We start from the raw sequence: 26,407 nt of genomic DNA, 5'->3' as shown, positions 1-26,407 counted from the left end.
ATCTACAATGTGACCCTTACACCTGAGGCTCAGGGAACATGACACAAGGACAGAAGGAAGATCAGAGCAATTGTGAGTGCCAGGGGACTAGGATGTCTACTGTGAGACAGACTTCTGTATGTGACAGGAAGCTGCACCATGAAGTCTTAACAATAGGGCTGCTTAAGTAAGACCTGCACAAGGACATCAGCTGAGACAACGCAGAGGGGAAGACCTCACAGGACCTCGCCCTAGACAAGAGCTACAGATGGGCCACAGCTGCTGAGAGAAGGCGATTGTGCTTCTCTAGAGGTTTTCATAGACGATACTAGCATATTATAACCACTATTTTATTTTTCTCTAGGTTTTCATAGAAGATACTAGCATATTATAACCACTATCTTATTCTTCTCTAGAGGTTTTCATAGAAGATACTAGCATATTATAACCACTATCTTATTCTTCTCTAGAGGTTTTCATAGAAGATACTAGCATATTATAACCACTATTTTATTCTTCTCTAGAGGTTTTCATAGAAGATACTAGCATATTATAACCACTATTTTATTCTTCTCTAGGTTTTCATAGAAGATACTAGCATATTATAACCACTATTTTATTCTTCTCTAGAGGTTTTCATAGAAGATGCTAGCATATTATAACCACTATCTTATTCTTCTCTAGAGGTTTTCATAGAAGATACCAGCATATTATAACCACTATTTTATTCTTCTCTAGGTTTTCATAGAAGATACCAGCATATTATAACCACTATCTTATTCTTCTCTAGAGGTTTTCATAGACGAAACTAGCATATTATAACCACTATTTTATTCTTCTCTAGGTTTTCATAGACGATACTAGCATATTATAACCACTATTTTATTCTTCTCTAGAGGTTTTCATAGAAGATACTAGCATATTATAACCACTCCAGCCCCATAAAAGTGCCTTTTAAATATAAGGGTTTAAATATAAAGAGAAAAATAAGAAAAAAATAAGACCATCCAACAGAATGCTAAACAGTAGATATTATTACTTGGTATTAAGATTATGGGCTATATTTATTTTTCTGAGTCTTTTTAGTATATGTCAAAGTTTCAACAAATAATAATATATTATGCATATTTTTAAAAACAGATAGATTTTTTTCATTATTATTACTTTAAAAATCATGGCCAGGAGGTGGTGGCCCATGCCCTTAATCCCAGCACTTAGAAGGTAGAGAGGTTGGTGGGTCTCTGAGTTCGAGACCAGCCTGGTTTTCAGATCAAGTTCAGGACAGCCAGCACTACACAGAAAAACCCTCCTTGGAAAAAAAAAAAACAACCAAACAACCAAACAAAAAAACAAACAAAATCAGGCTACCTTGGGGCTAGAGAAATGGCTCTGAGGTTAAAAGCACTGGCTGCTCTTGTAGAGGACCTGGGTTTGGGTCCCAGACCCACATGACACTTACAACTGCCTGTAACTCCAGTTCCAAGTCATCCAAAAGCCTTCTTCTGGCTTCCATGGGTAACAGGCATGCACATGGTACACATGTATACAACATGTAGATAACATACTCATACACATTAAAAAATAAATCATTAAAAAACTGTATTGAAGCTGGGCGGTGGTGGTACACACCTTTAATCCCAGCACTGGGGAGGCAGAGGCAGGCAGATTTCTGTGAGTTCGAGGCTAGCCTGGTCTACAAGAGCTAGTTCCAGGACAGGCTCCAAAGCTACAGAGAAACCCTGTCTCAAAAAAACAAAAACAAACAAACACACACACACACACACACACACAAAATTGTACTGGGCCGACACTGCTAAGCACAGTTTGTTCTAGGCGCTACTCACTCCCACTCAGTTGTTTCCAGATCTCTAAGCAGCAGGACCGAGAGATAGTATCATAATGCTTTGCCTTTCAAAAGGAGTAAAGGTGATGCAGGCTGACAAAAATGAGATCCCTCTAAGAAAATGATCCTGACGTCACAGCTTCCCAGGGGCCCTTGGGGACTAAAACAAAAGAGAACTCACTCCCATAACACATCCTTACGAAAACAAAGGGGAGAGATGACCACCATGAATCATCACGTCCCTTCCCCTTCCCAAGGACACAAACCCAGAATAGCTCCCTGATGACACAGCAGCCTGAAACCTTTGAAAGCACTCAGCGTTCTGGACGGAAACAGCAGGAGAAAACAATGCCGACACCGGCCTGACTCCTTAGACCATGTAACAGGCAGAGCCACAACTGACGTGGACTTTTGTTTCTAGTTTTTTCCTACTGGAGCCGCTATGTGCTATGTGCCTCTATGTGCTGTAGTGTGTCTGTGTGTCAAGTGGCTGTCTCTGCTCCCATTTCCCAGCACCAGCTAGTTTCGTAAGTGGTCAGACACATTCTTTAAAAACATTTTCATTCTGAAGAACAGGTGCTTTCATAAACGCTATCATTTTGAGAACTCTGACAAGATATGTTAGTAGTACTTTGCATTTGCGAGCTTGTTTTATTTGAGAATCTTATCAACATTTCTCCTTTTGTGGTACATATGGATGGTGAAACTATCATGTAATCTAGTCAGGTTACTATGTGACGATGTAAAATTAGTAACAGGGCCAAGAAAGAACTTCTGTTATCAAGCTCTCACTACGGAACGGCAGCACTACTAACCTAACCTGGTGGCTATTTTGTCACCAGCCTGGGAAACTTGTACTTTGTTTTTAACAAAACATTTTGGCATGAATCCCAAATTTCTGAATGGAACACTGGGTAGTTCAATACTTCAAATTAGCATAAAAACACCAAGATGAAAGGCAGTCTCCTGGGAGAAAATATATTCAGTTTTGGCTGTGCTTGTTGGGTAGGAAAGAGAGCCAGCCAGATGATAAAATAGAGGAGACAGCTGGTCTAGGCCTAGAACTCAGAGCTGAGATCTGAGCTGGGGGTTACAGATGCATGGGTAAGACTGAGACTGCGTCAAGAATACAGAATGATTCCGTCTTTAAAGATCCATTCAAAGATCTGTAAAGGACAAGGGAGGTAAAGGTCCCTGCCAAGCCTAATGCCCTGTGTTCAATACCAGGACCCACATGATGGAAGGAACAGACTCCTGCAAGCTGGCCTCTGATTCACCATGCATGTACCCCCAAAATAAATAAATACAATCATTTTTAAATGTGTGAGCCAAGAAGACAGTCCAGGGATAGAAACTGAAGACCAGTCACACATAGGACAATGCTTCCATGGCATCAAGAAATGATGGTGGCCAACAGTATTGAACTTACACAGTCAAAGGAGAATTGACCTTGAGTTACTAAGCCAACTTTTCCAGTGAATTCTAAGACTTTCCAACAGGCCCAAAGCTGCTGTTCAGGGGCAACAGAGCCCTACTTTTTTATTTATTTATTTATTTATTTATTTATTTATTTATTTATTTTTTTTTTGGTTTTTCGAGACAGGGTTTCCCTGTGGCTTTGGAGCCTGTCCTGGAACTAGCTCTGTAGACCAGGCTGGTCTCGAACTCACAGAGATTCGCCTGCCTCTGCCTCCCGAGTGCTGGGATTAAAGGCGTGCGCCACCATCGCCCGGCTAGAGCCCTACTTTTAGAACAGAGGGCAACATACTAAGTCCTTTGATGCCAATCCGATATTTTCCAGTGTGACAGCCAGCAGAAAATAAATGCAAATGAGAGAAGAGAAACATAGCTCTGATAAAAAGGACTTCCTTGCTGTGGAATGTTTGTTCAACTAGGCAATGATGTGTTACAATTGCTTATGGTCCAGATTATTTGTTTGACTATGTAAAGATGTGTTGCATTTGTTTTACCTTGGGCGCCTAGGAACCTGATTGGTCTAATAAAAAGCTGAATGGCCAATAGCTAGACAGTAGGTGGGTCTGGCGGGCAAAGGAAACAATAGGTGGAGGAATCTAGGCTCCAGAGAGAGGAGAGGGAGAAGGAGAGGAAGACGCCAGGGGCCAGTCAGCCAGACATAGAAGCAGGAAAAGTAGGACATACAGAATGAAAGAAAGGAAAAAAGCCCCGAGGCAAAAAGATTAAGAGAAACAGGTTAAATTAATTTATAAAAGGTAGTGGGACAAGCATAAGATAAGGCTGAGCATTTATAGCTAATAATAAGTCTCTGTGTCATGATTTGGAGGCTGGCAGTCCAGGAAAGCCTGCTACACTTCCTGGGAAGAATAGTAGTCCCTGGCAAGGGCAGATGAGTGATTGAGAGCCCTTAATTATGTGTGCACTAGTGAGGCCTGAATTTGTGTATGTGCAGGCGTACATGCATGAGGCCAGAAAACAGCCTTGGGTGTCATCCCTCAAGTACTGTCCACCTTATTTTTTGAGACAGGGTTTCTTACTGGCCGTGACCTGGTCAAACTGGTTAGGTTGGCTGGCCAGAGATTGGGATTCCTACCTTTCGGTAAGTATTTGGTCCAACTCTGCTTTGGAGTTCAAGATACCTTATGGCTATCCCAGAAGAAAAGTCTTTAGATTCTCTGGGTCTAAAGTTCAAGAGAAGTCGGGGCTAGGAGAGTAGAGTCGAGGATTTCTTCTGGGCAGAAAGCTGACACACAGCTCTAAACAGGATGACTAAATCACCACCCCCTCTTACTGGCACCATGGCTCAGAGAACATTGAGGAAGAGGTAGGAGGAGGGTGAAAACCCGAGGATGGAGAGGAGCATGTGAGATGGCGTCTTCTGGACAGGGCAGTTGCAGTGAGCTCATTTGAGGCTGCAGTTACCTGTGCAGGGTCAGGCCAACAAGATAAGCCAAAATCCCAGCAGGCAGCATTAACTGGACTCAGTGGGTTATAAGAACAAACTAACATACAGAAGGGGAAGACATGGAAGTGGGGGCCTGTGCTGTCTGTCGGGGAGTAGCCAGTAGAGTGCGAGATGAGAATGGCAAGACAGTGGTGGATAGCACCAAGACACACTGTATACATGTAAAAACTGTCAAAAGAATAAATAAAATGTATGCTAAAAATTGAAACAAAAAAATTTTAAATTACAGAAACAACAAAAATAAGAAAGAAAATTGAAAGGGGAGAGCTGCTGCCATCGCCTAGCCTCTGAGTGCACTGAACATACATGGTGCAGACATACATGCAGGCAGAATGCCCATACATGTAAAATTATAAATAAATCTTTAAAAAACTACCACTCAGAAACCTTAAACAGTTATCTACAAAGTAATGTCCAAAGCATATCCTGAAGCTTTTAAATTACTCCTCAGATGTGTCCTAGGTTGCTTTCAAAGAAGAAACCCAAACAACTCAATCGTATCCACTGATACTCACTGCTATAGTTTAAAAAAACGGTCCGAGAGGGAGAGATGCCATCTGGGCTGGCTAGGTAATGCCAGCACTATTAATATTCATGCCGTCTTCCTGTTATTTCAAGAACGGGTCCTGGCTAGTCCTGCCAGGATAGTATACAATTTTTTTTTTACCCTGTTTTAAATTAAAGTAACAACAAAAGTCTAAATTTAAGGCAATCCAGAGTGGTGTAGGAGGTCCTTCTGTTTATGTGTTGCTTTCATTGGTTGAATAAAGAAACTGCCTTGGCTTTTGATAGGGCAGAACTTAGGTAGGTGGAGTAGACAGAACTGAATGCTGGAAAGAAGGGCAGAGAGACAGAAGCCATGGTTTTCCTGCCTGAGATGGACGCTGGTTAGAATCTTGCCGGTAAGGCACAGTCACGTCGTGATACACAGATTTAATAGAAATGGGTTAAATTAAGAAGTAGCCAATAAAGAAGTTAGAGCTAATGGGCCAGGCAGTGTTTAAATGAATACAGTTTCTGTGTGATTATTTCAGGTGTAAGCTAGCCGGGTGGCTGGGACAGAACAACCCCCCCCCCCACCTCCTTGCAACACCAGAGTCAGAGGAAGAAAGGATGGTTTTGGATCAAACAAGAAACATTAATTCTAATTACGCAAACTCATCAAGCCCAATGATCTATCTCTGGTCTCTAGGCCAAAGCCTTCCAAGTACAGAATAATTGACCACATGGAATTTCAGTTTCTTACTAAGCAGAAACATTTCCTGGATGAAAGAGACTGTACATATTTTGCATCAGCTTTATTCCATATTCCAATATTCCACATTGGGTGGGGGGCTTGGAGAGAAAGCATGGTTTTTCTATTTACTGATTAACTGAGTAAGTGACTTCAGTGCTGGGGCTTGAACCCTGCACACACAGCAATTGCTTTACCACCACTGGGCTCCAGCCCCAGATCAAAAGCATGGTGCTAAAAGAAGACTAAAATTAAGGGAGAGGAAAATCTTCCTGGTTATGGTTGATGATAAAAATGGTCTTCTAGGGGCTGGAGAGATGGCTCAGTGGTTAAGAGCATAGTTGCTCTTCCAGAGGACCTGGGCTTAACCCTAGCACCCATATGTCCGCTTCCAAGCATCTGTAACTCCAGTCCCAGGTGATCCGATGCCCTCCTGTGGTCTCTGAGGGCACCAGCCATGCATGCAGCATACAGACATACATTCAGGCAAACACCCATAAACTTAAAAATAAATCAATAAAAATTAAAAATAGTCACTTTAACAGCAACAACAAAGACTGGGCAGAATTCGAGGGAAACAGCCAGAAGCTGAAAAGGACAAGGAGAGAAGGAACATTTAGCACTTTCTAGGAGTGCAGCACAGCAGACACCCTGGCTTGAGTCTAATGAAACTTATTTGAGAATTCTAACCTCAAGAGCTGAAAGATAATAAATCTGTAACTAGTCAGTAAATTCATCTTTGTTATGGAATCAACAGGAACCAAACTGACCTAACCTCTTGCTGCTGTGCTGCCTGTCCTGGCGGTTTATTCATTCCTCTGGCATCTATGGCGGCACTGAGGGAGAGAGATGGGGGTGGGGGTGGGCCTTTCTGCACATGTACACAAGCATGCAAACACATGCGGTCAGTTCTATACTTAGGATCTCACATAAACCAGTGGGCTTCACCTTTTCTCTGCCAACCACCTTCATGCAACTGTTTTCCAAGAGATTTAGCCAATTAGATAGGGGGAAAATTAATTCTACATACCTGGTCATGGATGAGCCCATGATATAGAATGTTCTGCATGTCCCTGCAAAGCCGCTCCAGGCCACCATACTTGGACCAGACATTGGGGCAGTTGGCTGACACCAAACCCTCCACAGTAGTCTTCAAATTACCCAGCAACTGCCAATGCTCTCTCCTGAAATCATACCAATGGTTAGTTAAGTTTGCTGAACCTGACCTTCATTATACATGTCAGTGTCTCCTGCCTGACATTCTCTCTTCCATTCATTTTTCTCTTCAACATAAGGCTCCATCTGAGAGTACTATAGTTATAAAGACTTGAGCCCTTACACTTACATGGCATATCATGGCTATTTGTGATTTTAGGAGTGCAACCCATTAAGAGCCATTTCTGAGCTAGGCAGTGGTGGCACACACCTTTAATCCCAGAATTTGGGAGGCAGAGGAAGGCGGATCTTGAGTTCCAGGTTAGCCTGGTCTACAGAGCGAGTTCCAGGACAGCTGGAGCTACCCAGAGAAACCTGGTCTTGAAAAACAACAAAATGAAATAAAAGAACTATTTCTGAACAATGATAATACAAAGGGAAAAGAGGAGAACACCCACCCACAATCAGAAATCTTTTCTTTTTATTGTACTTTCATTTGTATGGATGTTTTGCCTACATACTTGTCTGTGACCATATCAGGCCTGATGATAGTAGAGGCCACTGGATCCCCTGACACTGGAGTTATAGATGGTTGTGAGTTGCCATGAAGGCCCAGGTCTACTAGAAGAACAGGAAGTGCTACTTTCCACGGATCCACCTCTCCAGTCCCAAATCAGGCATCTTTTATGATATAAATCCAACCACCCTGCTTCTTCTTTACTGTATTCCCTAGCACTAGGTGAATTACAGCAAAGGACAGATACATACAAACACTTACAAGCAAACATGACAGGTAAGGACACAAACTACTTGTCATTTGAGGGTCTCGTGTATTCTAGGCTTCCCCTGACCTTACTTGGTAGCTGTGGATAACTTTGAATTTGTGGTCCTACTGCCATACCCTCCCAAATGCCGACATCACAGGTGTGTGCCATAGGCTCTGATGTTGTGAAGTGCTAGGGATCGAACCCAGAGCTTTCTTATGCTAGACAAAACACTCTACCAACTTGTTTGTTGGTACTAAACACCCCAAGCCAACCATAATACTTTTTGCCTCCATGATTTTTAAGTGAACACTGAAACAAAAGAGGTTTTAAGTTTGCATTGAAGTCATTTTAAGACACGTCCCCAGACCAGCCAGCTGTCACCTTGTTCTCCTAGACTATTTGATGTACTTCACTGTGAAATCAGAAAATTGCTGCCCTGATCATCTTTCAGATTCCTCTTAATCCCTAGCAATTTCTCTGCACAGCTTTTAACCAGCAAAACTCAACACCAAGTGCAATAGAATGCGGGACCCGAATGCACTGATCAAACTGGACAAGGGAAGCACACGGAGAAGATGCGTCACTCTTGGCCACATTATCTTTCTTTCCATTATTAGACTACCGCTCTTTCCTCTTTTCATGGCGATCACAGGAAATAAGAAAGATTTCCTCAGGAAACTTTATCATAACGATTTTATATCATATAAATACCAGCAGAGGATGGATCCTGAATTATAATCCTTTCCATCAATACAAAACTAATCTTTTGTGTATTTTCTGAGCAATTTTAGAAGAGTGGATGAGTAAAGGCAGATAAGTAGAACCCATAAATAAAATGAGTGACAGAATGGGGTGGAGACTCAGCCATAGAGAAATGAGTGACAGAATGGGGTGGAGACTCAGCCATAGAGAAAATGAGTGACAGAACGGGGTGGAGACTCAGCCATAGAGAAAATGAGTGACAGAACGGGGTGGAGACTCAGCCATAGAGAAAATGAGTGACAGAACGGGGTGGAGACTCAGCCATAAAGGGAGGGTCAAGAGGATTGGGCTTTTTGCTTTGAAGGCCTTGTGAACAAGAATTTGTTTGAACTGGAAGACATTCAGGTTTTCTTTTCCTTATTAAATATCTGAATCACCAGCTGGGCATAGTGGTTCACACTTAAAATCCCAGCACTCGGAAGGCTTCAACAGGAAGATTGCCATAAACTCAAGGCCAGCCTGTATTACAAAGAGAGTTCCAGACAGAGAAAAACTCTGTCTCAAAAACAAAAATATTGAGTCACCAGACTTCTCTTGTATTTCTATACCAGTCGTAAACTGCCCACTGAACTAAAGTAATCACTCAAAATGCCATTTATGTTTATACTGAGAAACTACCACTCTAGAGGCTGACTCCAATTGCTGCTCACTGACTGCATCCTATGTTCCAGCAGGGTTAATCAACCTCTGGTCTACTTTGACGGACGAGGTGTTCACATTCCAACAAACTACAATCAAGCCTTACAGGTCTAACAGCTGGTGTAGCTCGGCAAGAGGCTGCATACCTGTGTTCTGATTCATCCTGGGTCAATACGGCATTAACTTCTTAAAGAATATTACGAAGTAGACAGCATTCTTTGCTCCCAAAATTCTACAAAGAACATGGAAGTCCTAGAACCTCTGATCTACCAATAATATCCTCTGGACAAAGCTAAGGAATCATCCTTTCCCACAAGAAAGTGTCCCTGAGATGCCAAATGACAAAGAAACGTGGCTTTACTGCGGTATCCCAGGCGCTCTGTGCTTTGTAAATGCTCATTTGGGAGAATGATAAGCCTGAAAATTTTGTATTTACATAGTTAGAGTATGCCTTTTAGTGTTCTCTATCTTAATGACAGAAATATTTTCAGAGGGTTGAGATATTAAATCAACTTGAAGCCAGGAGGTGGTGGCACACACCTTTAATCCCAGCACTCAGAAGGCAGAAGCAAGTGGATCTCTGTGAGTTCAAGGCCAGCCTGGTCTACAAGAGCTAGTTCCAGGAGAGGCTCCAAAGCTACAGAGAAACCTTGTCTCAATAAATAAATAAATTAAATAAATAGCTTTAGATGTAAGCAAAGAGACCACTGTGGAGAATCAAGTGCTGCTGCCCCCCCAGCGTGTGTGTGCGCGCGCGCGCGCGCGTGTGTGTGTTTATTTGTACAGGTACACATGCAGGCCAGAGGTCAACCCCAGCTGTTGGTCTTTAGGAGCCCTACACTTGTTTTCTGAAACACGGTTTCTCACTGGTTACAAACACATACCTGGCTTTGTTGTTCGTTTGCTTGTTTTTAACATGGGCACTAGGGCAACACCTTCATCTACTGAGTTACCCCCCCACCCTTCTAAGAAGCAGAAGGAAACTACTCTAGCCTGTCCTTTCACAGCATGCCATTCAACCAGGACAGACACACTCTGAGACCACAGTTAGAGGTCAAACTGTACCAAGCCAAGCAGTGATCTGATCCCTGAAATGGAGGGTGGGATACGACATCAACATGATAGAACACCAAAAAAGAAAGAAATTTTCATCAGAAAGACTTTCCAAAGCTATGATAGCATGAGAGAGAGAACTGATCTCAATGTGAAAATACTAAAAAATAAAACATGCTACAGTATTCCTTTGGTAATATGAGGGGACCACGAAGGAGAGGAGTTGTTAAGCCTTTTTCTGAGATTAGCAACTAATAAAGGCTCCACGGTTGGCTCAGTGGTTAGGAGCATGTCCAGAGGACTTGGACTCAGTTCCCATCACTCAAATGATGGCTCACAATTGTCTGTGACTCCAATTCCAGGGGATCCAACACCCTCTTCTAGCCTCTGAGGGTGCACACATACACATGCAAATAAACATTCATACACATAAAATAAAAATAACAAAATTTTTAAAAAAGAAGCAATTATCTGAACCAATTTAAAAACAAGAACTGGAAAGTACCATAAAGCATTTTTAAACATCAAATGTCAAAAAGTGTCTCGTGCTGAAGGACTCTGACTCGGCAAGCCCCTGGGACTTTCAAAGCCAGAGTTTCTAGAAAGAATTGGTTCTTCCTCTAGGTACAGAAAGACACAAAATAAAAGAGAAAGAATTGAGCTGGAGAGATGGCTCAGCGGTCACTGAGCACTGGATGCTCTTTCAGAGGACCTGGGTTCAATTCCCAGCACCCACATGGCAGCTCACACCTGTCCGTAGTTGCAATTCCAGGAGTTCCAACGCTTTCACACAGACACACATGCAAGAAAAAAAAACAATACACATAAAAATAAATACTAAATAAATAATAAAGCAAATTAAAATAAATAAAAAATTTTAAAAAGAGAATTATTGGTGACACTGAGGTAACAAGAGATTCCATACTTAATTTAACATTTATCCATATTTGGCTATATAATTTGTTTTTAATTACACAGTATTTAACTTTTAGATTTTGTGAGTAGATATTTATGCTGGTTCTTAAATACAATGCTTATGTAAAAACATATTTGGCCCTATTGTACAGTCTCCTAACTCCGGAGTATGCAGGAGAACCTAGCCATTAGCTGGCCCTGTTCTTTTAATAGCAGTATCTTGATATATAGAAAGAAATTAGCATTATCTCTAGACAGCTTTATAACTTATACCTATTCGACAAATGCCTCGCCAGACATACTAAACTTGAATGAAACTGGAATTATTGAATTCCAACAATAAACAGATTGAACAAAAGGCAGGAGGATTCCTTACACTAGGAACTATATCCATGGCTGACATACAGGCTCCTTAGTGTGGAGTTCACAAGTGAGGCCATCGCTTGGTCTCAATCTAAATACTAACCTTTCTGCTAGATTCCTCACTCTCCATACATTGAAGACTACTTAGTACACTCTGTACCACGTGCATGGCACCCTCACTCTGACTTCTGGCATTTCATTCACCAGATCTGTCCACTTAGAATGATCTCTCCTCTCGTCGTCTTATTTAGGGATTTGGGTTCGGCTCCAACTCAACTTGTCAGAGATTTTAAATAATCTGCTTCACTATAATTCCTTTGCTAGGATCCCCCTATCCTATGCTATCAACAGATAATTCTTCCTCATAAAACTTAAAAATTGCTATCTTAATCACCACCTGTGGCTAGTGCCAATCATTTTGTTAAGGCAGGTTCTATAATCAAGAAGAAAAGCTGACAAAACATTGTAGGAAATGATCTTTAATCCCAGCACTTTATAGGCAGAGACAGGTGAGTTTGGGGCCAGCCTGGTCTAAAGAGCTGGACAGTCATTGCTACAACAAAGAAACCCCTGTTGTAAAATATTAGTTTAAGATGTGGTACATTCTTTTATGCTGCAGAACATTTGTTTAATGATGCAAAGGTGTGTTGCATTCTTTCATGTTGCCTTTGTTTAACTATGAAGCTGTGGTGCCTGCCTAACACACCTGATTGGTCTAATAGAGAGTGGACCAGCCAACGGCTAGGCAGGAGAGGGATAGGCAGAGCTGCCAGGCAGAGAGAATAAATAGAAGGAGAAAAAAGGAGAAGAAAAAGGAGTGAGAAAGGGAGGAGAGGAGAACAGCAGGGACAGCCACCCAGCCACACAACCAGCCACCGAGAAGGAAGGAAAGAAAGGTAAATAGAATGGAGAAAGGGAAAAGCCCAGAGACAAAAGGTAGATGGGATAATTTAAGTTAAGAAAAGCTGGCTAGAAACAAGCCAAACTGCCAGGTGGTGGTGGCGCATACCTTTAATCCCAGCACTTGGGAGGCAGAGGCAGGTGGATCTCTGGGAGTTCGAGGCCAGCCTGGGCTACAAGAGCTAGTTCCAGGACAGACTCCAAAGCTACAGAGAAACCCTGTCTCAAAAACAAAACAAAACAAAAAAAAGAAACAAGCCAAGCTAAGGCTGGGCATTCATAAGAAAGAATAAGCCTCTGTATTTATTGGTAGCTGGGTGGTAGGCCCCCAAAGAGTGAAAAAAAAAAACCCAACTAGAAACCCTGTATAATAAAACCAAAATAAATTAATTAAGATAACTAAAATGGAAGGGTGGCAAAGATGAGGAAGAAGTGAAAGAGAAAACTTCTATCTCAGAGAAGAATTGATAAGGAGCTGTGGGGGTTGACACGGTGAAGCCCCTGAGGCACAGCACTGCCATCAGCTGACAGACCTCCCTCCCCTTCATCCAGACAGAGGCACTTTCCTAAAGGCTGCAGGGGTGCATCTGCAGGCAGGGGAGTGGGGGAGGGCAGGAGTGGGATGTGTGTGATTCAAACAACTGAACTACAGAGTGAAGAATGCTCAAAACTCCCGTGATCACCTGCTTCACCACCGACCTGATGCACCATCAATCCTTGGCCTTGTCAGGGTGAAAAGGAAATGCACGGAGGGCAAAAGTGATGAGGAATGTGAATGAATGCAGAGAAAGAGACGGTTGTGATGGAGAGGTGGAGAGGGCCAGTCAGGTCGGGAATGCCTTCGACAGAGATCAGTTAAGAATGATTATTACACTCTTCAGGCAAAGAGGAGAGAGACACCGCAGGAGTGCACAGAAGCCAGAGCGAGAAGGCTGGGAAAGTCTAGGGACTGAGTGTCATGAACCATGACTGGGAGCTTCCTACTAGTGTAGGAGTTTGGACTATATTCTATTTTCTCTATTCCCTTTAATTGCTAAATTCTATATATTACAATTCGATTTTCATGCAAGTATATAATGTACTATGAGCACACTACTCTCAAACCCATCGCTCGCATTGTCCCCTTGGTTCCCCAGACAGTTTCACCTCCATTTTCATGCCGTCAGTACATTTATGACCTTATGTATCTATAAAGGATAAGGAGAGAAAAGTGAGAGGCAATGAGACAGTTAACCTTATGAGACGAACTTATATGATTCTCCTCAGCAGCATCCATTTTCCTACAAACAACGTAACTTCGGATTTCACTACGGCTGAAGAAATTCCACCGCATATCCAAACTACAAAGGGAAAGAAATCACTGAACATCCCTGGGCAAACGCTGTAGGGACTTTGTTTCTGACGCATTAAGTAAGTAACAGTATGGAGACCTACAACGTTTAGAGAGGCCAATGAGTTCAGTGGTTGTTAGAATAATCTCCACTGTGAGATTGTGACTGCGAAGGGCCATGTGACCTGCGCCTGCCTGGAATCCACGACCTGGTGAAAACCTTTATCACTTATTTTGGTCACAAGGCCCACACAGTCCAGGCCCCAGTGAGCAGTGTGCTCGACGTGCTTAATGTCAGACACTGGCCGGCCCCTGAACGCCTGCTTTCGCTGGAGCTGCCGGACTGCATCCTTTCTGCTACTGCTCTTGAGACTGCCAGGTTTGGAACAGCTAAGGTTTCCCTGTAGAAAGTCTCCTCGAGAGGAAAGGCAACAAACCAGGACCCAGCTTAGAGACAGGAGCAGAAAGCGGGCTTTCAGCACCAAGGTTTGGCTGCGCCTAAAAACAATACTATGACCTGGATTTGGTTTGTTTGTTTATTTTGTTTCGTTTTTTTAAGAAACTATAAACCTTTATCTGGAAATGTAAAAAAAAAAAAAAAAAAACCAAAAAAACCAAAAAACCAATTTAAGGAAATACCAGGGAAGACTTGAAGACTTTACAGAAACTGGAGCCTGCTTGGATAAGGGACATGGGGAAGAGGGAAGTATCCAGTTTTACTGGGAGGTTCCAGTTTAGTTGACTACATTGAAAATGCTAGGGCTGAGGACAAAGAAAGGGAAGGTTTGGCGCACTGTGTGTTCAGAGTCACTAAAGTACACCTTACTATCTAGTTCTGCTCCGGTGTGGGCCACTGTACAGTCAAGTGAGCACTGGGCAGAGCAGACGGAACAGCTCAATCAATGATAGAAGGGCTGTGGTTTTAGCTCATAGCTTCAGAGACAACTCCCAAACAACTGGCACTTAAACTTTAGGGGAAGATAAGCACAGTAGTATCTGCTATGAGGTAGTTGAGGTACATGGAAGACAGTAGAGGACCTATTATGTAAGTGTACTTCTAGGGTGAAGTTAAGAGCTAAGTCAACACCCCAATCTCCCATCTGCTCAACTTAGCTAGGGGAGCCATGGAAATAGGGAGAAAAAGTTAGACTGCTGCGGGTACTAACTGTGGACAACACACCTAGCACACGGAAACTGGAGGCTGGACGAGGAGCACAACCCTTGGACTCTGGTGTGTACCACACTCATCATTTTACTTAAGTCTTACGATTTTCCAGCAGGGAAGAGCATTGCCTCACACAGGCAGGGCTTAGTAAGATGGCCAAGTCAAGCACATAAGCTAGGATTCTGCTGAAGCTTTGGATATGAGAAATGAAAAGAGAAATCTGAAATTTCATGGTGAGGCTGTGGCTTGGTTGACTGAGTAGAAAATGCTATTAACTGAGATAAGAACAAAGGGGAAAGCTTATGCACATTTCACTATCGACTGCTCTCACCGGGAAACTGTATGTCCTTCAAGCTTAAACAGCTGCCGTCTCGTCGAGATGACTTTCTGAACTGTGTGTTATAGTGACCATGAAAAGGTTATGTTTGCAGGGGCTCAGCCACAATGCCTCAATTCTCACACGAGGCATGTATGTACCAGTGTCTATCTGGAACTAAGGGGGGTGTCAGTACTATGAAGCTTCACTGAAAACACATTCTGAACTAATCAGCCACCAAGAGAGAGTAGCCCTACAAGGACAGTTTGAGTGAGTGACTGTGGGGCACGGGGCGGAGGGGGGGGGTCCCACTGCTGAAATAGTTTAAAGTACTCTAGTTAAGAAGTTAGAAAAGTAATTGACAGAAAAAAAATATACCTGCAAAGGAATTGTCCTGCCCACCTAAACGACAGGCACAGGGTGGCAAAAATTAACATTACTGTGTACATTTGTCACGTTATCATGTTTGGTAGCAGCAGAGTATAGATAGTAAAAGTAACTGGTGTGAGTCTCAGTTCTACCAGAGATCCATGCATAACACAGCAAGTTACGTATCCTGTCTGTCACCGTGCCCGCTTCCTCCTCTGGGAAGTGATGTTACAGCAGGTACCTCACACAACTGTCAGGACATTAAATACACTAACATCCGCAATGCTGTCAAGACAGTGCCTGGCAGAGAACAAATAAGTAATGAAGAATTAATGCAGCTCCAGCTAAACAGGAGAGAAAACCCACACTTAACATAGCTGACCCAGCCTGCTCCACATGAAATAGCACAGGAAAATCAAAATAACCCTAATGCTTGCTTAGCAGCTACAAGGTATCATTTACAGAAAACACTTCACAGACATCTGGAGGAAGAATACATAGCCAAATATACAAAAGCAGAAACTAAAATGCTGAAAAGGGAAGTAAAATCAGTTTCATTTAGTATAGACCATTCATAGACCTCAGGCAAAAACTCCAGTTCAACCACTTTGTACTCAAGAAAGTACACCAAGGCAGGGGTATCTTCACTCAAGCAGTTTTCAATTCTACACGGAGAATATTTTGAGGTAAATTATTTTGCTTCTAGTCTTTGGCCTCCATCTGCTCTGGAGATCATCACTGTATCTGAATCTATTTCCAAGTGTCAAGAAAGACTCCCTTCTGCCATTATTTCTGTTGTGTATCTGCTCCAGCATCCTCTTTAGAAGTTAAGACTTGCTTCTGTTGTTCTCGTGATGCCGGGGATGGAACTCAGGGCTGCCTGCATGCTTGTCAAGTGCTCTACCATGAATTACACTCCCAAACCTAAGACCAGATGTTAATAAAGCAAATCCCCAATAGGAGACACATGTCTACAAAGTCCAAATGATCATAGCACTAAAGAAGCTTTTTAATCCTAATTGGGGCTGGTGAAACAGCTCTCTGTGTAAAGCTGTTTGCCATCAAGCCCGATAACGTGATTCTAGTCTCAGCATCTGCATGGTGGACGGAGAGAACCACCTCCTCCAAGATGTCCTCTAACCTCCCTCTACGTGTGCACACACATACGTGCACACACACACGTGCACACACACATACAAATATGTAACTGTTACAGCATCTGCATGGTGGACGGAGAGAACCACCTCCTCCAAGATGTCCTCTAACCTCCACGTGTGCACACACATACGTGCACACACACACGTGCACACACACATACAAATATGTAACTGTTACAGCATCTGCATGGTGGACGGAGAGAACCACCTCCTCCAAGATGTCCTCTAACCTCCACGTGTGCACACACATACGTGCACACACACACGTGCACACACACACACAAATATGTAACTGTTTAAATTAAAAAAGAAAAGAAAATCTTAAATGCCCTTATTTCTAGAAGCTAAGACTTTCTGATAATTCCACATAAACTTAAACTTGCATTGTGTGGAAGAAGCGAAGGGGCTGAAGATGAGAAGTAAATGACAGAGGTCCTTTCAGGGCAGTGGGGATCTGGCTGACAAAGGACACAATTTCTATCCCTTCAACAAGCCCACACCCAGTGCAATCAGTGGCTTTGCACACACAGGCCCTCCTCTCCTCCTAACCCACAGTTGTCCTTTCTTAACCTTGCTGGGTCAATTATAACCTAAAACCTTAGCTCCCAGAAATTCTTACATTACCCTCATAATATCAGTCTGGATTGTCACCACAAGTTTTAAGGCAGGGCACCAACCTTGTCCCCTGCTCTTATCTATAGAGTCTGGCCTATAAAATCTCACTACAGCACCTCAGTCCTTTCTCCCAGACTCTGAATACCCCCGTCTCCTTCAGCAGTCTTGGATCTTGGCTTCTCTGTCTTCTATTCCCGGCCCTGAACGAATCATACCCATCCTCGCTCACCGTCCCTAAACTCTCCTCCCTCGTCCTTACACATGCCCGCCAGTTCCTCCTCTTAGAAATTTTTCCCAAACAAGTCACTCGCAGCAGGCGCTCTCAGGTCTGCCGCGCCCCGCACTGCCAAGCCCTGCCAAGTCTCCCGATGCTCGCGGCGCGCGCACCCAGCAGCCCCGACTGCCAGCCGCTCCCAGCCCACCTGCTCTCCTCCGGCAGGCGCTCCCTGCCGCCGCCAAGATCCATTCGCGCGCCCTCCGGACGCATCCGGGACTGCAAGGCCGTCTTCGGGCTGAAGAGAGGCTCCCGGCCGCTTCAGTCACCAGGGCGCCCGGAGCACTCTCAGGACAGGGAGGGCACCACGGTTGGTGGGCTCGGAACCATGCACTACACCCTGGCGGCGTCAGCGCCAAGGACTGCTGCCTCAGCTGCCTTTCTACCCTTGCCACCCCCACTTCCGGCCCCAAGAACTACAATTCCCAACAAGCCCTTCGAAGATTGGCCACTCCCGGCATGCACTGCCCTACCCAATCCCAGGCTGAGCTAACTTGGGCGCACAGGCTTTAGCTGCGCGTGCTAGGCTAGTTTAACCAGGCAGAGTACCAGGTTGAAAACTCCAGCTAACCACGGTCAGGAATCTGAAGGTATACTCTTGTCACACACACTTTATCCTGGAAATCTGACTCTATCGGAGGTTAAGATAGACAAGGAAGCTGATATAATCAAAATTCGATAAACTTCACTTCAGTCCATCACCAATAGTGATTTAATTTTAACACCCACACTTCAGCCCATCGTGATTTAACATCTATTGGTGTTGGGGGACCCAAGCCTTTAAATCAAGAGGTCACAAACTGAAACGCAAAGGAACAGTACAAAGGCTAGCCTTTGTGGGAAGGTCTTCAGCAGGAGTGATGTCAGGGTACAGGCTTCTGCTTGTTTGTAAACATTTTTAAATGTGTATGAGTGTGCCTGGGTGTATGTGTGTGCATCACGTGCATGTAGGTGCCCGCGAAGGCACCTATCTAGACAGGGACCCTAACTGGGAACCGGGTCCTCTGCAAGAACACATCGTTCTCAACAGCTGAACCAATTCTCCACCTTGTTTTGGTTTGTAGCAGAGGCTGGCCTTGAATTCAGGATCCTCATACCCCAAGTGCAGATACTATAAGCATACACCATCAAGGCTAGACACAGCAGTTTCTAGGGTATGAGTTAACAGGGGGATGAAAGGAGAGGTGGGAAAGATAGACTAAACGGCTCTGACAGATACTAAGAAGATACGATGTTTTGGAAACTACTGCTTCATAGTAATCAAAATTGGGGGAAGGCAAGATGGTTCAGTAAGTAAAGATGCTTGCTACCAAGCCTGACTACTAGAGTTCCAGGCTTAGACCCCCATGTTGGAAGGAGAGAACCAACTCCTGAAAATCATCCTCTGTCCTCCACATAAGCGTTTGTGTACACACACACACACACACACACAGTAAGTAAAATGTAACATAAAAGAAGATTTAAAGCCAAGAAGGGAATGAGACAGAATATTGTGGAGATGTGGGCATTCTCATGCAAGCAGAACAGTTTATGAAATGACATTTTGAGGAGCAGGAATCTTAACCATAAAACAGTGAGTTTTATCAAGTATGTACAAATGAGGAAATCTGGTCAAATCTGCTTACAAGGCTAAGTCTGATGATGTGGAAGGGGATGGAGCGGTCCCACATTGGAGGTAGAAGGAAAGTAGATAGAGGGGTTAGAAGTGCCATGATGAGTCAGTGGGTGCTGGCACAGAGTGAAAGGAGCCAGTTACAAGAGAAGAGCAGAAATCTGAACTGGGACGTTTCAGCCTTTTTCCAAGAAGGGAGTCTACCCTTAGCTGTAACTAAATGTTGATAAATGGACATTGGGACCTCTGGCTTCCAGGTACTAGAGTTTTGTGTTTTTTTTCCAAAACAAGACAGGATCTGCCCTTTAAAGTAGAGTTAACTACATTTCTAAATATAGGCAGAATAATGTTCAGACCAAGGAAAGCTTTTCTCTAGGCTGAAGGGGGCCCTTTGGTTGCTAATTTACAATCCCAGACCTAAGCAAGAGCAGAGGGTAGAAGAATAAGGAGGTTAAGATTACGACAATATTAAGGTAAGAATCAGCATTATGTTATATCCAGCCCTTCACAAAATAAGAGGGTAGAGAAGAGAACAAGGACAACTCCATTAAAACGAAGAACTGTTAAAAAAAAAACACAGCTTCTAAGGATTCTCTAATTTGGGCTGGGGATGTAGCTCATTTGGTAGGCTGTTGCTGATATTTGATCACACTGTAACACACAGATTGTGTTATTTACTAGAAAAACCTGTTTCTGGTTGTGGTGCGGCTCAGCCCTAGCACATCCCCTTTAAAACAAGAGCTTTCTGCTTAACTACTGTAAACAGGGTTAAATAAAGTCAACCACAGGTCGAGAGGCTGAGCCGGTAGCCTGGCAGTGGTGGCACACGCCTTTAATCCCAGTATGGGAGGCAAAAGCAGGCGGTTCTCTATGAGTTTGAGACCAGGCCTGGTCTACAGAGACAGAGCCAGCAACTAGTTGGCAGGAAGTGAACATAAGATTATTAAGAAAAAAACCATAGAGAGTAAAGGGGAATTAGGAGCATGGATAGAGAGAGGCAGAGGAAGTAGAAGGGAGGGACATTCAGTTGGAGGGTCTAGTTGAGACAGTATAGGAGAAAGGTTTCTGGGATGTCAGCTGAGGAGGAAGATCAACTGGGTGCTTTCTCTGCTTCTCTGAGCTAGCAGGCCTTCACCCCAGCATTTGGCTGTTTCATTGGTAAAAATCTAATGATTGAAGGGTTTTGTTTTGTTTTGTTTTATTTGGTTTGTTTTTGTTTTTTTTTTTTTGAGACAAGGCTTCTCTGTGTTAACAGCTCTGGCTGTCTTGGAACTAACTAGCTCTGTAGATCAGACTGAGATTTTGTTGAAAACAACAGTAGCCTCCAAGGTTCAACCCCAGCACCACGATAAGACAGTGGAGTATATCTGTAAATCTCAGCACTCGAGAGGCAGAGCATCCCAAGTTCGACTGCATCCTTGACTACATACAGAGTTCGAGGCTGCCCTAGTACTCGACGTGAGATCCTGTTCAAAAGAAAGACCAGTTTCAATCAAGAAAAGACAAAGTCCAAGCTAGGTGTGGTATCAGATGCCTGTAATTCCATCAGTCAAGACACTGAAGTGGGAGGATTGTTATCTGAGCAACAGAGCAAGGTCCTGTTTCAAAATAAATAAATACATAAATAAAAGTTAAAATAAAAAACACTTGACAAAGTATTTCAAATTAAATACAATAACATACTTTTTAAAGATAATACAAAATGGCTAGATTCAGGGCTGGAGAGATGGTTCAGAGGTTGGGAGCACAGGCTGCTCTTCCGGAGGACCTGAGGGAAGGACAAACAGTGCCTCTGGCAGGCCTTGCCCTTTCCTCCCCCCCACCCCCCACCCCCTTTAGATTACATTCCTAAAGCTAGCCACCAAGGTCTGTTTTCTTATTTGGCCACTCCTTCTCCCGAGGCTGTCTACCAAGGTTCAGCTATAAAAGTATTAAACTCCAGCCATCAAAATCCCTCTTGGCTGCACTAATTAACAGTCGGGCTAAAATGAATAACATCCTAACACGGGGTTTCCCCTTTTACCTTTATAAACTGCCATTTGCCTATGGGCCACATCTGTTTCCTCTCTATCCAGAGACAATCTTTTGTCGTCATCCAGCCTCTGGAACAAATATCCTTTCCTCTTTTCCTTGTTCTCTTCTTCTCCCTCATCCCCTATCTCCTTTCTTCGACTCTTACTCCCTATTCCTTGTCCCTTTGGGACAAACAAATCTCCTTTGTGCTGAAAACTTGGTGTCTTGAGTTGCACTTCACTGAGTTTGATTCCCATCACCCAAGTCAGATGATTTACAACCTATAATTCCAGCTCAGTGACCATCCAACTTCCTCTTGTGACCTCTGCAGGCAGTACATTCACACAGACAGATAGACAGACAGACAGACACACACACAATTTGCTGTAAAATAATCCTCTTGTACACTGTAAAGATCTGTCACTCAAATTAGTCTCATAAAGGCTGATTGGCCAGTAGCCAGGCAGAAAGTATCGGCAGGGCGACCAAACTAAGAATGATGGGAGGAAGAAGGGCAGAGTCAGGAGTCACCCGCCAGATGCAGATGAAGCAGGAGACAAATGTGCCATACTAATAAAGGTGGCAGAGGATAAATAAGGAATGTGGGTCAACTAAAATGTAAGAGTTAGCTAGTAACAAGCCTGGGCTATCAGCTGAGCATTTATAATCCATACTCAGCCTCTGAGTCAGTCATTTGTGACCAGGCGGCTGGGACAGAAGATGTCCGCTTACACATAGATGCTGTGGACTAATCCTTTGTACACTGTGAAGATGGTTTGCTCTCATTGGTTTAATAAAGAGCCAACTGGCCAATAGCCAGGCAGAAAGAGGTTAGGTGGGAAAGCCAGACAGAATTCTGGGAAAAAAGAGGCCGGAGTCACCAACCAGATGCAGAGTGCTGATAGAAGGCACCACCACATGATAGAGTATAGATAAGATATGTGGGTTAAATTAAGCTGAAAGAGCTAGTCAGTAACAAACCTAAGCTATTACCTGAGCATTTATAATTAATAATAAATCTCTGTGTGGTTATTGGGGAGCCAGGGGTCCTGATGAAAAACTCCGCCTACATATATACACATAATTAAAAAAATAAAAAAGAAATACAAATCCATCTACCTTTTTTTTTTTTTTTGGTCTGTTTGTTTGTTTCGAGACAAGGTTTCTCTGTAGCACTGGTTCCTGTCCTGGAACTAGCTCTTGTAGATCAGGCTGGCCTCGAACTCACAGAGATCCACCTGCCTCTGCCTCCTGAGTGCTGGGATTAAAGGTGTGCATCACCACTGCCCAGCCATCTACCATGTTAATATAATTTTAAAATAATGATTTGATTATCTCACTTGATATAGCAAAAAGTATTAAATAGAGTTCAACATTCAATATTAAAACTCAACAAACTAGGCATAGATGGGAGCTTGTTCATCCTAATAACATCTTTTTTAAATGTGGTACATAACAAAAAGCATCTTTAAAAAAATCTGCCCTAGTTAAGGAATACTTGGGACAGTGAGATGACTCAGCAAATAAAGGTGCTTGCCACCAAGCCTGACCTAGGTTTGATCTCCAGGACCTCACGGTTGAAAGAGAACCAACTCCTACAAACTGCTCTCTGACCTCAACAAACACATAGGCATTAAAATACATAAAAATGTAAAAGAGAAAGAGAAGAGAAGCCCTCACCCCCCCAGTTGGAATGTTTTCCCTCTGAAGTTGAGAGCAAGGTAAGGTTATTCAGTTGAGCTACTAATTAAAGCATGGTACTAGAATCCCTGGTGCAATATGGACAACAAGTAAAAATACAGGTTGGAAACAACTATACTAAGTAAAACTTTTTTCAAGTTTTTTTTAAAAAAAATATGGTATGAGCTCATTTGTATAAAAAGCTAAAAACTGTAAACTTATCAACAATGACTAAAGCCACATTAGTTAACCCTTAGGTAGCAGGTAAGGGGAAGAGTACAAGAGAGCACAAGATAACCTTTACAAGTGATTGATATATTTATCATTATATGGTGATATTTTCACAGGTATCTGTTCTGTGCACCTCTATAAACTGTATACTTTAGATGAATGTCTTTTCCTGGCTATCAGTTGTAGCTCAACAAAATCGAGGGAAAAGGAAACCTAAAAAGTGCACTAAACAAAACAAAGTGAAGGGGGAAAGTGTGAGAAAGTTGTGAGGACTGTGAGCTGAGCTACACAGTACCAAGCTCAGCTGGCAAACTGAGAGCAGGACAAGCAAGAGGACTAGAGCTCCCTCTCCTGCACTCCCCTAAAGAGTCAGGCATCCTAGCACTGGAAAGCAGGGGGATTCCTGGGGCTTCTGGCCAGCCAGCTTTGCAAAATTGGTGTATCCAAGGTCCCAGTTAAGAGTCTGTGACTCAAACAGGAAGAGGGCGGGGTGGGAATGATACCGACATAGTGTACTCAGGTATGAAATTCTCAAATTAAAACAACAATAAAACCAAGTTGGACAGCTCCCGAGGAAGTACACCAGAGGCTGATTTCTGGACACCAGAGCACCTGTGCACATATGCACACAGAGATTGTAGAAACCCTCTGGGAGCTCAGAAAATACAGTTTGCTCTGCAAGCTGAACAAAAGGAAGAAAGACATTCATATCATTTACTATTTATCTTCTGAGCCTATTACAATGTCTGGCACTCAAACCCTACCCACATATGTGTGCACACACACTTATACCCCACACACTAAACACACAATACGTATAATATATAATCTTAAATACTACAGCCGGGCAGTGGTGGCGCATGCCTTTAATCCCAGCACTCAGGAGGCAGAGGCAGGTGGATCTCTGTGAGTTCGAGGCCAGCCTGGTCTACAAAGGGAGTTCCAGGACAGGCTCCAAAGCTACAGAGAAACCTTGTCTCAAAAAAAAACAAACAAACAAACAAACAACAAAAGGGACTGGAGAGATGGCTCAGTGGTTAAGAGCACCGACTGCTCTTCCAAAGGACCTGGGTTCAATTCCCAGCACCCACATGGCAGCTCACAACTGTCTGAAGATCCAATTGCAGGGATCACACCACCTTCACACCAATGCACATTAAATAAAGTTAAATAAACCATAAAAAATATTTAAAAATAACAACAACAAAAAACAAATACTACACCAGATATGAATGGTAAAATTGATGTTTGTCCAAAACATGTGACATATGTCGCTGCTTATCTGAAATCCACATTTAATTGCCCCTCTGTTTTCTCTGGCCATAGTAGGCACTGTCCTGTCTACACTGTATGAAATCAAGCCTCTACAAAGGGTGGCTGCTTGAATTCTATTTTTTTTGACTTGGATTCGGAACTGTTCCACTCCAGGCCAAGTTAGAAGCCACATCCACAACAGTGCCTCATTCACACACGTATTCAAAACCTCTTGCTCTGCAGGTTGTGTGAAGGTAAGAGCTACATTCAAATGGTTTACGGCTTCTCTACCCGAGCCTATTACAACACCTGGGACACAGTGAACATATGATTAACTGAATAGCTAACGCTCGTGCTCTGAGAAAATGCACAGTTGACCTTTTAACTCCAGCCTTTGCACCTGGCCAATAAACACCTCTGTCAGCTGTGCGTGCTTGAGTGCTTACAAGTGTGCTTGTGTGTGTGCGTATCTGTGTGTGCAGTAGTGACAGGGGAGGCACTGAGCCAGGAGCAATGACACGCTGGTCACATCCATAGTCAGCAAGCTCAGCTAGCTCACAGAGTGGTGCTGCCCACATCTAGTGCTGGCCTTCTATCTCAATTAACTCAGTTGAGAAACTTCCTCATAGACATGCCTAAAGGTTTGTCTCCTAGGAGACTATCACATAGCCAGAACTAAGATATTAATATCTAATGTTCTATTTATAACTTTTTATTATTTCTTTTCAATATGAACTCTCAAAATAATGAAAAATTCAGAATGTAAAGTCGTGACTATAATCCTGGAAATACAATTTATTTTCTTTGGGCTTTTGTTTTTTTTTTTTAAGTTTTTGGAGACAGGTTTTTCTCTGTGTGGCTGTCCTGAAACTGACTCTGTAGACCAGACTGGCCTCAAATTCACAGAGATCCGCCTGCCTCTGCCTCCTGAGTGCTGGGATTAAAGGTGTGCGCCACCACCAACCATTCAGCAGAATTTCTTACTATGACACGAGGGAGGCAGAATGGAGATTCAGAGAGTTTAAATATTTATCTTAAGGAACAGAGCTTATGGGAATCAAATTCATATCTGTGACTCCAAAGTCAGTTTGACTATACCATCTAATTGATTTTGGATTGATTACATCTAAATCTAGTCTTTATGGTAATGTTTGTATCAGCAGAACACTTCTCTGATCACAATTTCATATTTAAACTTTAATTGCTACACAAGTATAAAGTCAGATTTCTTCACAAAAATAGTGGCGAATTTTTTTTTTTTTTTGGTTTTTCGAGACAGGGTTTCTCTGTGGCTTTAGAGCCTGTCCTGGAACTCGCTCTTGTAGACCAGGCTGGTCTCGAATAGTAGCGAATATTAATGAGTATGTGTAGCACGTGGAAACACTGGTGCCCTCACACTCTGGTGTTTCGAGGGTTTATAACTTAAGCGCTAGGAAAAGCAATCTGCCAGTTCCTTAAAAAGCTGAAGTGCACAAGGCAGTGGTGGCGCACGCCTTTAGTCCCAGCACTCACAAGGCAGAGGCAGGTGGATCTCTGTGACCTCGGGGCCAGACTGGTCTACAGAATGAGTTCCAGGACAGCCAGGGCTACATAGAGAAACCCTGTCTTGAAAAACCAAAAGAAAAAAGACTTGAAGTGTTATCATATGATCTAGCAATCTATATCTAGCATATGACTAAGAAATGAGAACTTATGCCCACACAAACCTCATATAGGAACGTTCATAGCATGCTATTTATAATAACCAGAAAGTGAAAATAGTCCAGCTGTCTATTGGAGGTATGGAATGGAATACTATTCAAGTATTAAAAGGAGTGAGGCTTGGACTCCTTGTTAAAAA

The 26,407-nt window shown here is 43.1% G+C and overlaps 1 protein-coding gene across 12 annotated transcripts in view; it reads right to left on the bottom strand.

Moving 5' to 3' along the window:
* Positions 1-26,407, bottom strand: part of Rubcn (rubicon autophagy regulator) — a 60,433-nt gene that overhangs the window by 30,699 nt on the left and 3,327 nt on the right. For 6 of the 12 annotated variants that reach the window (XM_075966268.1, XM_075966231.1, XM_075966249.1 and 3 more), the window contains exon 2: positions 7,028-7,181. In XM_075966268.1, the coding sequence (XP_075822383.1) occupies positions 7,028-7,066 (39 nt within the window). In that variant the 5' untranslated portion in view covers positions 7,067-7,181. Of the gene's footprint in view, positions 1-7,027; positions 7,182-17,925; positions 18,189-26,407 lie in introns of those variants that run through there. The other 6 variants (XM_075966173.1, XM_075966194.1, XM_075966184.1 and 3 more) reach the window with 3 other exon arrangements.

The sequence above is a fragment of the Microtus pennsylvanicus genome, chromosome 1 (genome assembly GCF_037038515.1).
Source record: "Microtus pennsylvanicus isolate mMicPen1 chromosome 1, mMicPen1.hap1, whole genome shotgun sequence".
Classification (NCBI taxonomy): domain Eukaryota; kingdom Metazoa; phylum Chordata; class Mammalia; order Rodentia; family Cricetidae; genus Microtus; species Microtus pennsylvanicus.
This window is presented reverse-complemented; position numbering and strand designations above follow the sequence as displayed.